Source organism: Acomys russatus, chromosome 32 (assembly GCF_903995435.1).
Source record: "Acomys russatus chromosome 32, mAcoRus1.1, whole genome shotgun sequence".
In the NCBI taxonomy this organism is placed as follows: domain Eukaryota; kingdom Metazoa; phylum Chordata; class Mammalia; order Rodentia; family Muridae; genus Acomys; species Acomys russatus.
In genome coordinates, this window is record NC_067168.1 from 48,368,694 (window position 1) to 48,383,813 (window position 15,120).

A 15,120-nucleotide genomic window follows, 5' to 3' on the forward strand; every position below is an offset into this window, starting at 1 on the left:
TGGAAACAGGTCAAGATCACTTGGAGCTGAGGCTCATGGCTTCTTTGGCTGATGGTCTGTTCTATTCTTTTGTTTGTTTCAACAGTGGCAAGACTAAAATTTTACACTTGAAGAGGGTGGTTTCGTTGTATGTGAGGAATAGCTTCTACAAAAGCAGGGTGGAGCTCAGCAAGAGGCCATTTCATACAAGATTGGCAGAGTCATGTCTATTAACAGTAGGTGAGTTCAAAGCAACTCCCTCGTGCCAGGGTATGGGTGGAGATTGGGGTGACCCTTAGGAAACACTTTATTTGTAGCAGGGTCTGGCTCTATAGTCTAGGCTGGCTTTGAACTTGTAGTCTTCCTGTCTTGTTTGCCTGAGTGTTGGGACCACAGGAAGTGTCAGCATGCTTGAGTAAAACGAATTCTGTAATGTGTGTGCTCTTTTGTTTTGCTTTTCCATGCTGCAGAGCAAACCTACACTCTGCATCCTATTTGGAAACATATTAGCATAATCTGGCAAAGCAAACGTGAACCAGAAACTTTAGCCCCAGAAACTTTCACACAGCTGCCAAAGGAGACAAGTAAAAATGTCTATTGCAACTTTTAATAATTAGAAAAATTTGAGATGATAATATCAATGGAAGGAAAGTCAGGAGAGACTGGATAGCAGTGAAAACAAGGCAGAGAATTTGTGGATGAATAAATCTCCATACTGTAGAGCTTTAGTGTGTAAAGTATTGTTGCATAAATATGAAGGCCTCAGTTTAGATCCCCAGAACCCACAAAGTCAGGCATGCTAGCACACGGACCCTGGATGTTGTTAGGCCAGCCTCCCTGTCATGTGCAGCACAGCGCCCAGCAACCCTACTTCAAACATGGTGAAAATGAAGACCCATACCAAGGTTGTCCTTTACACACACACACACACACACACACACACACACACACACACCACACACACACACACACACACACACACTGGCATGAGTATGTCCCACACATACCATAATGTGGAATGAAAAACATTAGGGACACTTTCAATATACTACATTTACAAAAAATGAAAGATCCAAACAATGCTACTTATTTTTAAAATATTCACATGGATGGTGTTTTTAAATTATCAAAGGAACTAAGAATATAGTTCAGTAGTGGAGCTCTTGATGAGCTGGCCTGAGGCTCCACATTTAATCCTCAGTTCTTAGGTTTAAGATAGATGATACATGGATAGATAGACAGACAGATGATTGATATAGATGAGATAGATAGATAGATAGATAGATGATAGATAGATAGACAGACAGGACAGACAGACAGACAAACAGGCAGACAGACAGGCAGGCAGGCAGACAGACAGATAGGCAGGCAGACAGACAGACAGATAGATAGGCAGGCAAACAATGAACCCTAACTCAGAGCAGTATTTACATTTGATAAGGTGGGCGAGGAGGAAGGGGACACAGGCTGGGCTGTAGCCACAATGTTTAGTCTCTGACCTTCAGAAAGAGATAGGAATTTTTATTCTCTCTCTGTGTTGTGTGGTGTGTGTGTGTGTGTGTGTGTGTGTGTGTGGTGTGTGTGTGTTTAAAAACTTTTAAAGACACAGGGCGGGTGTGGTGCACACCTTTAACCCCAGCACTCGGGAGGCAGAGGCAGCAGATCACTGTGAATTCCAGGCCAGCCTGGTCTACAGAGTGAGTCCAGGGCAGCCAAGGCTACACAGAGAAACCCTGTCTCAGAAAAACAAAACAAAACTTTTAAAGACAATGGCTTGTTGATAAATTGGAATGATGATGTTTAATATAGTGTGACATGAAGTTGCCATTGCTGTGATGGTTCACCTAGAAAACACACATGCTTGCTAGCCCAGCTGTACTCTGCCACACACAAAGAAGTGTGTCAAATAAGACAAATTTGGTGGAACATACACATTGCAAATGGGTTCCAGTGGGGTTGGCTCCAGAGCTGAGCTAGACAGAGATTGGTTCCTCAAATTTTTCTTCTCATGTTACTGACTTTTAAAGACTTTGAGTCTCATGTAGCCCAGGCTGGCCTCAACCTCACTGTGTAGCTGAGGATGACTCTTCTCATGTAGCCCAGGCTGGCCTCAACCTCACTATGGAGCTGAGGATGACTCCTGGTTTCTCTGCCCCTAATTTCTAATTGCTGGGATTATAGGTGTGTTCCACCACAGTCATCCAGAGCTTACACTCTAGGAAATCAGGCTTAGAGGGCTCATGTTTCCACACATCTGGCTGCCTGGCCACAGACAGGAGAGAACTGTCCAGCTGCACTTCCTGGTCCCCTAGCTGGCCTCCAACAGCATCCTGAAAGGATTTGTTACTTGAGGCGCAAGAGTCCAGATCACCCCTTGCACAGTCTATCCCAGGTGACAGGTCTTAATCAAGTCAAGAAGTCAAGCCTCTGACCCACAGAAGGTACAGCCTGGGACAGCAAAGCCCATCGCTGCATGGCTATGACCCCCAGCAGGGCTGAGGTGGAGAAATGCCTAAGCAATTGTAGAGACTAGCCTGGCTCTGGGAGCAGGGTGACTCTGAGATGAGCATATCCTGGGCAGCTCTGCCACAATCAACTTGTCATGCACTGGGCTGGTTTGATGAGAGGAGATTGTGTGGTTTATTAGAGACATTTATTTTCTCTTGTAAAGTTGTTTGCATACATAGGAGTTGAGTAAAGATAAGCAGAGGCTCAGATACGAGAAGAAACAGTGCTGTCCGTAGAGGTCTCTGGGTGCTGTTTACCAACTCCTCCCTGTCTCCACAGACGTGAGGTCAGCAGCGAAGGACATCTTTATGACCCAGAACCAGTGTGTGGCGCCAGGGCAGCTCTGTGGCAATGGGATAGCCGCCAGGCCTATGCCGCTTCTCCTCAGAACTGGGAGGTCGGTGCAGAGGTAGGGTAGGAGAGCAGACATGGACCCACAAAAGCAGCCCCTTCCCTGGCTTTCCTTTCCTTCTGGGAGGAGAGAGCCTGTGTCCCCAGCTCTGGCCAGGCATACAGTTGCTGTGGCCCTGTGAGCCTCACACACCGTCTTAGTTACTTCAGTCTCTTCACATACCGAGGCCTGAGCAAGAGCCCAGCGGGAGGGAAAATGACCAAGTTCCAATCCTGGAGGAGAGTTCCATGACAAAGTACATTTTCTGTCCACTTCTCACAAACCCCCAAGACCTCTCCTGCCAGCTTCTCGCTCTCCCTCCAAGACCCCGCTGTCTCTGGACTGAGAAGGTCAGTGGTACCCATTTCCTAGGAGTTGCATCCAAAGCCTTCTGTCCCCTCGTGGGGCCCACGCCTATGAGCAGGACAAAGGGCGTGAGATGGGCTGGTATCCCACCCTCTACCCCCAGGCCCTGGTACAACTGGAGCAGCAGTTCTGGAAGCTGACAGCCTCTGTGACCTCTAACCAGCCACGGCTGTTTGCTGTGGAGCGGGCTGGGAAGGTAAGACTAGGTGGCCCCCGGTGCCAGCTAACAGTGAGATGCCACATACACAAACTCCAAGCCAGCTCGGTGGAGGCAGAAGGGAAGCTGGTCAGTGGGTCTGACCCTGAGTCTGTTCTCACCCTGCTACCCTGGGTCTGGCCCAGAAGACACTGGAGAGAGCTTACGCTTACCTGTCCAGGTCCCTCTCCTGGGAAAGGAACTCCATAGGCCAAGACGAGAGAGGCTGGAACACAGACAGACCCTGCTGTCCCTGCGCCAGGACTTTCCCCACAGGCTTCTATTCTTTCCGTTTCAAATGACAAACACCTTAATTTTATGTAATTCGTGTGTGCGGCCCTAAATTCTAACTATACAAGAGGAAGTAGGAAAAAATAAGGCTTTTGCTAATATCCTCGTCCTGAAGGCAGGGGGTAAAACCCTGCAGCGCGAACCTGCCCTGGCTGTTCCTTTGTCAGTGTGACAGCAGGTTGGGGCAAGTCTGGCCAGTTAAGATCTGCAGATGCAATCTCAGCCTGTCAGTGCCAGAGAGCTCTCTGAAATCCAGGCAGCCAGGGCCAGTGACTGTGTGACCCAGAAGGGTCTCAGCCCCTCAGACAGTGTTCTGAGGACACGGCAGCAGCTGCTACATATTGGAGTTCAGGGGGTCTTACTCCTGCTCTGAGGCTTGTGTTTCTGTGCCAAAATCGGCTCTTTCACTAGAGTCAACATTGTCAGAACAGTTACAAGGATGGGGGCAGGGAAATGGCTCAGCGGGTAAAATGCTCAGCCAATGTGAGGGCCTTGGCTCAGATCTCGAGAAAACTGTACAAAGCTGGGCATGGGGGTGTTGTCTGTGACCCCAGGGTTGCAGAGAATGGAGACAACAAGATCCCCAAAGTTTTCTGGCCAGGCAGTCTTGGTAAAATGGGGAGCCCAGTTCATTGAGGAATGTCGTCAGCAGTTATTAACACACTCGCTGTTTGTCTTGCAGAGGGTCTAGCTTGGTTCCTACAACTCCACGTGGAGGCTCAAACCACCTAGAACTCTAGCTCCAGGGAATCCAACACCCTTCTCTGGTGGCCTCTGTGGTCACCTGCATACACACCACACGGCGATGATGATGATGATACTAAGCTGGGCATGGTGGATGGTGGATAATTTTAGAAAGCCACACTACCTGATGCTAACCTCTGGCCTCCAGACACATGTGCAGAAGCAAGTATAATCAACACATAATATGTGCAAGTGACTGTACCTACATACAATGTACATATAAAATACCACACCCAACAAACAAAAAGACTTTATAGGCTCCCCTAAGGAGAGCAGAAAATGGAATCCAGGAGACACACATCTTGGCATGTTTGGGCCACATTCCACAAGAAGGCCCGTGGTTCTTCCTATAGACACAATATATGGACGAGAGGCCGTGAAAGCCTTTCCCTGCAGCACTGATGAAAGAAGCTGCTGAAATTGTGGGAAGAGTGGCTGATTGCCACATGTGGACACCAAAGTCTCCAGCACCTCCAAGTCCTTGCTAGTTTTAGAATGTGTTGGTATGCACCATTCGTGGAGTGCATGCATGTATTCTCAGTGGACACAGCACATCATGCCAGGGGCTTAAGAGAGAGTGGGGACACTGCAAAAGTCCTGAATTATGTGTATGCATTAAACATTCAAAATATGAACAAAAATTAAAACACTACCCAACCCTTATTTAAAAATAATAAAAAGCCCTAAGTTTTATAAGGATCTTCCCAGTTTCTCTGGGGAACAGGGTCCCTGGTTTGTGTGACTGTTCCTGGGGCTACAGAGTCATGGTTGGTGACTGTTCCTGGGGTCACAAGGCCCTGGCTTGGTGACTGTACCTGGGGTCACAGGGCCCTGGCTTGGTGACTGTTCCTGGGGTCACAGGGCCCTGGCTTGGTGACTGTTCCTGGGGTCACAGGGCCCTGGCTTGGTGACTGTTCCTGGGGTCACAGGGCCCTGGCTTGGTGACTGTTCCTGGGGTCACAGGGCCCTGGCTTGGTGACTGTTCCTGGGGTCACAGGGTCCTGGCTTGGTGACTGTTCCTGGGGTCACAGGGCCCTGGCCTGGTGACTTTTACAGGGTCACAGGGTCCCGGCTTGGTTACTGTTCCAGGGTCACAGGGTCCTGGCTTGGTGACTGTTCCAGGGTCTACAGGGTCCTGGCTGGTGACTGTTTCAGGGTCACAGGGCCCTGGCCTGGTGACTGTTCCTGGGGTCACATGGTCCTGGCTTGGTGACTGTTCCAGGGTCACATGGTCCTGGCCTGGTGACTGTTCCTGTGGCAATAGAAGATACATGGCGCCATTCTCTGTGCTTCTTTCTTTGAAATAGGCTCATCCTGTCTCCTGTGTTTCCTCCTAGGGCTGATATGGAAGATATTAAGGTTTTATTGTTTTCTGATTGATATGGTCCCCAAGCCTCGCCTCTTGGCAGCCACTGCAGGGCCACATCTAACCCAGGACCATAAAAAGGAGCCATATCCTGCTCTGAGAATGACTCTGGCAGTGCCGTTTGCATCTGACAGGAGTCTTGACAGGGCTACAGAGAGAGAGAGGCAGCTGGACCATGGACGCTAAGAACGGTGAGTAGGTACAACGTGGCCAGTGGCATGGTGGCTGTGGGTACCTGCTCCTGTCCACCCTCGGATTCAGCCACTTGCCCTATGGTGGGGTGCCTGGGCCGCTGTCACCTGCCTTGCTGTCTATTCATTGAAGAGAATCAAATTTTCAGACACACAACGCTTTGAGATTCTCCAAACAACTGCAAGAATAAGAAGAATGCCTGTTCGCTTTCCACTCACACTCCTCACGCTGACCACATTTAGTTTTTCACGTGAGCCCAGTTAGTGCGCTCTGTGAGCTTGATGCACGCATCCTGCAGCCTTTTCTGGATGCAGAGCTGTGGGTCAGGCAAGGGATGATGATTCTGGGGCTCTGTAGAGGGGTGTAGTTTGACGTTGGATGATGACAAACATGGTTCTTCAAAGCCCTCCAGCCACAGAGATTCTTCAGATGGCTGAACGCGTGTCCATGTTCGGAGGATGAGTACGGCAAGGCCAGGGGCCTGGGAAGGCTGTGTTTTCTTGGAGGGATCTGCTGGTCAGAGAGATGCTATACACTGGTCAGCAATGCGTCGTTGGGTTTTCTCAGCCTTAGTAAGAGAGACATGTCTGTGAGCGAGCTTGGCAAATGGCGTTGCAGCTGTGCTGGCTGGTTTTATGTCGGTTTGACACTGGCTAGAGTCATTTGAAAGGAGGAAACCACAGTTCAGAAGATGTCTCTATCATATCAGGCTGTAGGCATGTTCTTAATTAGTGGTTGATGGGGAGAGACCTCACCTCTGGAGAGATGGCTCAGAGGTTAAGAGCACTGACTGCTCCTCTAAAGGTCCTGAGTTCAACTCCCAGCAACCACATGGTGGCTCACAACCATCTATAATGTGATCTAATGCCTTCTTTTGGCCTGAAGGTGTACATGCAGGCAGAGCACTGTATACATAATTAGTAACTAAATCTTTTTTAAAAACAAAAAAGAAAGAAAGAGAAAAGAAAATAAGAAACTAGATTGAGCAAGTCACGAGGAGCAAGCCAGTGACTAGTACTCCTCCACAGCCTCTGCATCAGCTGCTGCCTCAAGGTTCCTGTCAGGGTTCAGTTCCTGCCCTGGCCTCCCACAGTAGACAATGACGGGATGTGTAAGCCAACTAGCCCTTTCCTCTGAAGTCACTTTGGTCATGGTGTTTCATCACAGCAATAGAAACTCCAACGAAGGGGCTGGCAAGATGGCTTAGTGGGTAAGGGCACTGGTGCTCTTCCAGAGAACCCTAGCACCCACATGGCGTCTCACAACTGTCTGTAACACCAGCTCCAGGGGACCCAACACCCTCCCACCTTTTACCTCAGACCATCAGGCTCAGCAGCAAGCACCTTTACCCCCTGAGCCATCTTTCCAGCCCTTCACTGTTTTTTATTTTATTTTATTTTATTTCTGTGTGTGTGCCTGGTGCCCATGGAAGGCAGAAGAGTGTATTGGATCCCCTGGAACTGGAGTCATATATAGACAGTTGTGAGCTGCCATGTGGGTGTTGGGAGCAGCCAGAGTTAACTGCTGAGCCATTTCTCCAGCTCCGTTCACTGTATATTTAATTTCAAGTGCTTTATTTTTAGAAGTTATTTTAAATCTGTCTGGTTAACATTTTTTTAACTTTTTATTTTATTTTTTGTTTTGTTTTGTTTTTTCGAGATAGGGTTTCTCTATGTAGACCAGGCTGGCCTCGAACTCACAGCAGTCCGCCTGCCTCTGCCTCCCAAGTGCTGGGATTAATGGTGTGAGCCACCATGCCCAGCTTTATTTTATTTTATACGTATGGGTGTTTTGCTCACATGCATATCTTTGCGCCACTTGTGTGCCTGGTGCCCAAGTAAGCCAGAAGAGGGAATCTGATCCCCTGGGATTGGAGTTACAGATGGTTCTGAACCACCACGTGGGTGCTGAGAATTAAGCCCGAGTCCTTGGAAGAGCAAGAACTCCTAACCACTGAGCTGTCTTTCTAGGTCGCCCTCCCACAACTTTTTTGAACTCCTTGTGTTCCTAGCACTTTTTCACTTAGATATTTCATAGTCCAAAGCATCTAACTTATTTTCTTTGGGGGCTCTGTGGCATCATGGCATCATGGCACCATGGCATCATGGCTCCATGACGTCATGGCACGATGGCATCATGGCTCCATGGCATCATGGCATCATGGCTCCGTGGCATCATGGCTCTGTGGCATCATGGCTCCATGGCATCATGGCTCCATGGCATCATGGCACCATGGCATTGTGGCTCCATGGCATCATGGCACCATGGCACTGTGGCATCATGGCACCATTGCGTCATGGCACCGTGGCATCATGGCACTTTGGCATCATGGCATCATGGCTCCATGGCATGGCACCGTTGCATCATGGCACCATGGCATCGTGGCACCATGGCATCATGGCACTGTGGCATCATGGCACCGTGGCATCATGGCACCGTGGCATCATGGCACCGTGACATCATGGCACCGTGGCATCATGGCACCGTGGCATCATGGCACCCTGAGGCTGAGAACTACACCTCCATCCAGCCCCAACTGATAGGTCCACAACTCCCACACCTAAGGCTCAGGCATCACCGAAGAAGACAGTTTGGGCGGATCCTAAGAGCAGAAGTTAGCTGTGGGATTGTCCTAGAAATGTCAGAAGCTACAGCCATGAAGCCTCACCGGTGTGACTGCCTCACCATGGCATGAACCAGGATGACATGAAGCGATGTGCCCGCGTGGCTGGGGGAGCTTAAAAGGAAGAACCACAGGCAGCTAAGGAATGCTGGCCAGCAGGAGAGGCCATCCTCCCCAGGGAAGAGCCCCATTACACCAGCTGCTCAGCCCCAAAAACACATACATACAAGTGATATTATGTAGACCAAGCAGGCTGTGCTATGTATTTAGGAATACACCCACACGCACACACACACACACACACATACACACACACACACACACACACACACACACACACATACACACACACACACACAAGCTTGTACTCACAGAGGCTGCTCCCAGAAAGGGCTTGCCTTTTCCTCCATCAGTTGAGCTCCTTTGTGGGAGCAAACTCGAGACAGGGCTCGGTGGAAGGGGATGCTGATTCCCTCCACACAGCCTGGCCTCCTCGAGTCTCACTGGACCGTGGGAGCTCACAGAGCCCCCTCCTCTAGTTGGATAAAAAGACTGAGTCTGGCAACGTTCTATTCCACTGTTTTCTTTCTTTGGTGTGAACTCCCACCTCATGGTGTTGTCTCGTTTGCAGCAGGCCAACATCTGGGCTGACAGGAATGGGGAGCAGCCAATGGCTGTTCCTCTCCTCCTTCTCTCTAGCACCAGGTACCAGTTTGCAGACCGGGGGGGGGGGCGGGGGGGCGGGGTGAGCAGTGGGGACACTGCCTAACAGTTACTAGCAGACACGCTTGGAGGGGCTATGACTTCCATCTCTCAGTTCAACCCTTGTAACCCTGTGAGGACAGTGCGAGACTGTCTTCGTTAGGGTTTCCATGAGACATATCGAGCACAGCAGCTCTTATAAAGGAAACCTTTCATTGGGGCTCGTTTACAGTTTCAGAGTGTTAGTTTATTCTCTTGGTGATACGACATTGGCAGACATGATGCTGGAAAAGAAGCTGAGAGCTCTGTTGTTGTTGTTGTTTTGAGTCAGGGTCTCTCTGTGTAGCCTTGCCTGTCCTGACTCGCTTTGTAGACCAGGCTGGCCTCGAACTCACAGAGATGCGCCTGCCTCTGCCTCCCGAGTGCTGGGATTAAAGGTGTGCGCCACCACACCCAGCTGAGAGTTCTGCATCTTGATCTCCAGGCAGCAGAAGAGACTGTGTGCCACAGTGGGCATAGCTCAAGTGTATGAAACTTCAGAGCCCACCTCCACAGAGACACACGGCCTCCAACAAGGCCACGCCTCCTAATAGGGCCACTCCCTATGGGCCAAGCATTCAAACACAGGAGTCTATGGGGGCCGTTCCTATTCAGACCACCACAGGGACCAAATCTCAGGGATAGGACAGGGGACCCCTCTACCCCTCCCTGAACCGTCTCCTCACATACTGTGTACTCACAGAGCTGGTGGTTTACTATGTGAACTGGGAGAAAGAGCAGAATGCCACTGCCCACCACACGTCCGCGTTCCAGACCAAGAAGCTCGTGCTGAGGCGAGGACAGATGTTCAACATGAAGTTGATCCTAAGCCGACCTATCGAAACTCGGGACGAACTGAAGCTGACCTTCACTACTGGTGAGGCCGGGCAGCAGGATGGCGGGGGCGGGGGTGGGCGCTGTTTGCCGACACTGTAGCTCTGTGGGCTTCAGGTTACCCTAACCCTGACTGGAAGGCCTCAGGAGACGTCCAGTTGGAGCAGTGCCTGTCACGCAAGCATACGGACCCGAGTTTAGGTCCCCAGCACCCATCCAGAAGCCAAGCAGTATGGTGTGAATTTGGTGGTGGTAGGGACAGGCTGATCCCTGGTGCCCACTGGCCAGCTGCCTTAGGCTACTTGGTGAGCTCCAGATTGAGAGAGCCTGCTTCAGAAAACAAGGCGGAGAGCGACTGGGGAAAACATTCAACTTTGACCTGCGGTGCGTGTGTGCGTGCACCCATACCCACACACACACACACACACACACACACACACACACACACACACACTGCATTTTGGCAGGAAGATCATTAGTTTAATGCATGTCGTAGTGACTACACTGGCTAGGGCTCAGCAGTTTAACAAAACAGAGACATACAGGGGCCCTGGAGTCATAGGCAAGGGTGCAGGAAGGAGATGAGCAGACAGTGCAAACCAGAGGAAGACCATGAACCCGCTGAGGCCAGGGGGGCCGGCTCCTGGCTACACAGCAGGAGCTAGGCAGGAGTGGTGGGACTCGGCGAGTGGACAGAGGTGGCCGTACTGGGGCAGATGTCAACACTCACCTCCCTGTTGCTGTTTCCAGGACCGAAGTCCTCACGCACCACGGTGGTGCTTGATCCTTTGGCAGCCTTCCGGTCTAAGGGCTGGCAAGTGAAGATTACCAAACAGGCTGGCGTAGAGGTGAGGGCCCTAGTGTTGGGCTGCTGCCTGGTGGCTTCTGGGTAGTTGCCCGCCTCAACCGAGTGAGTAGTTCCTTGCCTTCCAGGGTGCCATGCTGCTTATTCCTCACCGCGTGGGCCTGGGTCCCTCAGCTCCCTCTTGCTTACTCCTAGCATGCAGCAGCTCTGACCAGCCAGATGGCTTGCGTAACTCCTGTTTTCTCTTATGTACACTGGGAAAAATGCACAGAGGAAGATGAGTGAGAATAACCCAGCAGAGCCAGGAGTGGTGGCACACGCCTTTAATCCCAGCACTCGGGAGGCAGAGGCAGGTGGATCTTTGTGAGTTCCCAGCCATCCTGGTCTACCTAGTGAGTTCCAGGACAGCCAGGGCTATAGAGAGACCTGGACTCAAAGAGGGGGTGGGGGGGGTACGAGGCAGATATAGAAGTGGGGGACAGAGACAGGGCAGAGAAGAAAAGAAAAATAGTAACTTCCTATAAATGTAGTTGTCTCTTCTTCCCTCCAGGCACTTTGCTCCTCGTCCCTACTCTTAACAAAACTTGACGATGCCATCAGTGTTCCTTTTGTTTAGTGGCTGCCAGCACAGCGCACGACCCGCTGAAGTGCACGGGCTTGCGGTGGCTTCTTTGATGGCCTTTGTAAGGCTGTCTGTCTTCCCATGCTGGAAAGCCACCACCAGCCACCAGGCTCCTTTATCACAGCGTAGGACCTGGGAGGTGGCACCGCATGCAGGCGGGACTGAAGCGAGTCAAGTTTGGGGTGAAAAACACCTATGAGCTGCAAACCGGTCTATCTGCCACTCTGGGGACTTGCTAGACTTCCTTGTGGGTTGCTTCTCTTCACATTGGGGTACCCCTGGTTGCTCGCGGACCCTAGAGAGGGACTCATAGGCTTCACTGCTGAGTCAGGGAAGGAGGTGTCCACCGTGTCTCCTGTTCATTCACGCAGGTCACACTGACTGTCATCAGCTCCGCCAGTGCCGGAGTGGGAAAGTACAAACTGACCGTGAACGATTATAAAGCTGGGCTCTTCTTCCTTCTCTTCAACCCGTGGTGCGCAGGTAACTCCAGCCCTGCCGTGCAGCGCGCCCCCTCCAGCCCTGCGGTGCAGTGCTCCCCCTCCAGCCCTGCCGTGCAGCGCACCCCCTCCAGCCCTGCCGTGCAGCGCCACCCCCTCCAGCCCTGCCGTGCAGCGCGCCCCCTCCAGCCCTGCCGTGCAGCACTCCCCCTCCAGCCCTCCTGTGCAGCGTGCCCCCTCCGGTGCTTGCACCCAGTTTGCAGCGCAGAATCCTGGAGCTGCTCTTTGTTCTCAAGTTGCCCTTTGACTGGCTGAAGCATGTGGCCAGGTGCAGTTAGTGCGTGCATGCCAGGAGGAGCTGCCAGGGGCCAGGCCTCCAGGTCCTCTAGGCCAGTTTGGCTGTTCTCACTGCCTTGCCAGACTCAGCCAGTTTCCGCTTCCAGCCCTGTTCAGAGACTGCTGGGAGCCACCAATGACTCCTTTCTTCACAACCTTAGGGTGGGACTTGAACCCCAACAGCAGTTCCTCCCATCTGCAAACTTGGCTCTTCTGCCCAGCTTACTCCTTCCTGTGGCTACCCCACATACCAATGTCACTCAAGGATTCCTTTTTATTTTACATTTTTTATTTTGTATCTTGTACTTTATTTTTTCTCAGTTTTTATTAGTTCTCTGAGAGCTTTGTTCAGTTTGTTTGATGATATGCACCCTCCCCCCAGCCTCCTTCAGATTCCCACTCATTCCTTCCCTAGCCACACAGCTTTTCTGTTTTCTCCTTTCTTAAAATTCACTGGCCTCGCTCCAGAAACACTGCACCAGAGACACCTCAGACAGAGTCCACCTTAGTCTTTTCTCACACTTGCCTTCCAGCCTTTTGTTTTAATTTCCAACACTTTAATTAATGTGTGTTATGTGTGAGCATGTGTGTATGAGTGTGTGTGTGTGTAAGAGTGTATGCATGAGAATGCATGTGTGTGTGCATGCGTGTGCGTGTGTGTGTGTACAACTTCTCAAACTCAAGTCATCAGCCATGATGGCTCTCTTGTCTTTCTTTCTTTCTTGTCTTTCTTTCTTGCTTTGTAGACCAGGCTGGCCTCGAACTCACAGCTATCTGCCTGCCTCTGCCTCCCGAGTGCTGGGATTAAAAGCGTGTGCCACCACACCCGGCTTCTCTTGTCTTTCTTAACAGTGATGCTCCAGGGCAGGGGCTCTCAGCTGTGTATAAGCTACAAAACAATGTCGTGGTTGGGGTCACCACAACAGGAAGACTTGTATTGAAGGGATGCAGCAGTAGGAAAGTTAAGAACCATAGTTCTAGGGGAATAGACGCCTCTTGTCTTAGCAGAAAAAAATCCTGATTTTTGTGATTTGTCCATTGATTGTCCTTAGATTCAAGCTGTGTGTGTCTGGATGGACTGTTATGTGGAAGCATACCGTACGTCATGTCCCTTATTGGGGGACATTAAACTTGCATCGTTGGTTTAGGTATTGTCCAAATTCCCTTATGTCATGATGATATTTCCTTTCATAAATAGTAAGCAGCTTATGTGGAAGGAAAGACTTTACAACCATGCAGAACTGTGCCTGCCCCTCACCAGACTCCACCCCCTCTGAGTCTTGCCTGGTCTAAGAAGTCTTCAGATTCTGCACGCACAGTGGCTGCAAGCGTGGGTACTTCCTGCACAGAGATCTCCCAGCCCAGCTCCCCCACTCTGACAGATAGCCCTGGCACTCCTTCTCCTTAACAGCACCCTCCCATCCGTGACCATCCACCCAGCCACCCAGCCGTGTCCATCACTCATACGTCTGCTCACAGCATCCATCCTTACTTCTGTGCCATCCATCTGTCCGTACCCATCCACATCCCCCACACCCCTTCACACCATCCCTCCCTCCCCCTCCATCCATCCACCCATCATCTCTGTGAACTTATGGATTCTCTTTTTCAATTTATTTTATTTTAATGTATGTATTTTGCTCGACTGTGCACCACATGTGTGCCTGTTCCTGTAGAGGTCAGAAGAGGCTAGTGAGTCCCCTGGAACTGGAGTTAGAGATGGTTGTAAGCCACTGTGAGGATGCTGGGAATGGAACCTGGGTCCTCTGAAAGAACATTCTTACTAACTGCGGAGGCATCTCTCCAGCACCTGGAGTCTCTCTTTTTGTTAATGGATTGTGGTTTATATATCACAATAATTTTGTGTATATTCAAATTTCCCCAAGTTTTTCCAGAGAAAGAGCCTTATACCTGGCTCAGGATGTACTTTTGGACGTTCTTTGTTTTTTGCTTTTGTTTTTGAGACAGAGTCACTTGATGTGGACCCGGGTGTTTTAGAACTCTCAGTGTAAACCAGGCTGGCCTCACACTCATAGAGAACCACCTGCCTCTGCCTCCCGAGTGCTGGGGTCAGGGCGTGAGCCACTTCATCTGAGTCTTTGTATTGTTGGTGTGTGATGGATTGCTGCGACTCTTCCTGCTCCCTGTACCCACCCTAGGGTAGAGCTGCCTCTATTTCAGGGAGGCCAGTAAGCCCATGTGTGTTTGTGATCTCGCTCCAGATGACATCGTTTTCATGTCTAGTGAGGAGGATCGGCAGGAATACATCCTTAATGACACCGGCTACATTTACATGGGCTTTGCCAAACAAATTAAAGAGAAGCCCTGGACCTTCGGTCAGGTAATAGTCTAAAATAAATAAATGCCAAGCGGGAGGGGGATGAATGAAAAAAACCTTATGAACACAAAAGCAAAAGGCCGTTCTCCTTGGTCACAAATTTACAGTTTAGAGCATTTCATTCTTTTTAAAAAATTCTCTGCCCCCCTCTCTGCCCCCTCTCTCCCCCCTCTCTGCCCCCTCTCTGCCCCTTCTCTGCTCCTCTCTCTCCCTCCTCTCGCCTCCTCCCTCTCCCCTCTCTGCCCCGCCCCCTCTCTCTCCCCCCTCTCTACCCCCTCTCCCTTTTTCTCCCCCCTCTCTGCCCTCTTTGCCCCCCTCTCTCTGCCCCCTCTCCTGGATTTGGTTGTG

At 50.8% G+C, this 15,120-nt stretch overlaps 1 protein-coding gene across 1 annotated transcript in view; it reads left to right on the top strand.

The window, feature by feature from the left end:
• Window positions 1-5,814: 5,814 nt before the first annotated feature.
• Tgm4 (transglutaminase 4) overlaps window positions 5,815-15,120 on the top strand; it is a 33,567-nt gene continuing 24,261 nt past the window's right edge. Inside the window, 5 exon segments of the mRNA XM_051140115.1 lie at window positions 5,815-6,032; window positions 10,101-10,274; window positions 10,982-11,079; window positions 12,030-12,141; window positions 14,657-14,775. Of these exon segments, the coding sequence (XP_050996072.1) occupies window positions 6,017-6,032; window positions 10,101-10,274; window positions 10,982-11,079; window positions 12,030-12,141; window positions 14,657-14,775 (519 nt within the window). The 5' untranslated portion in view covers window positions 5,815-6,016.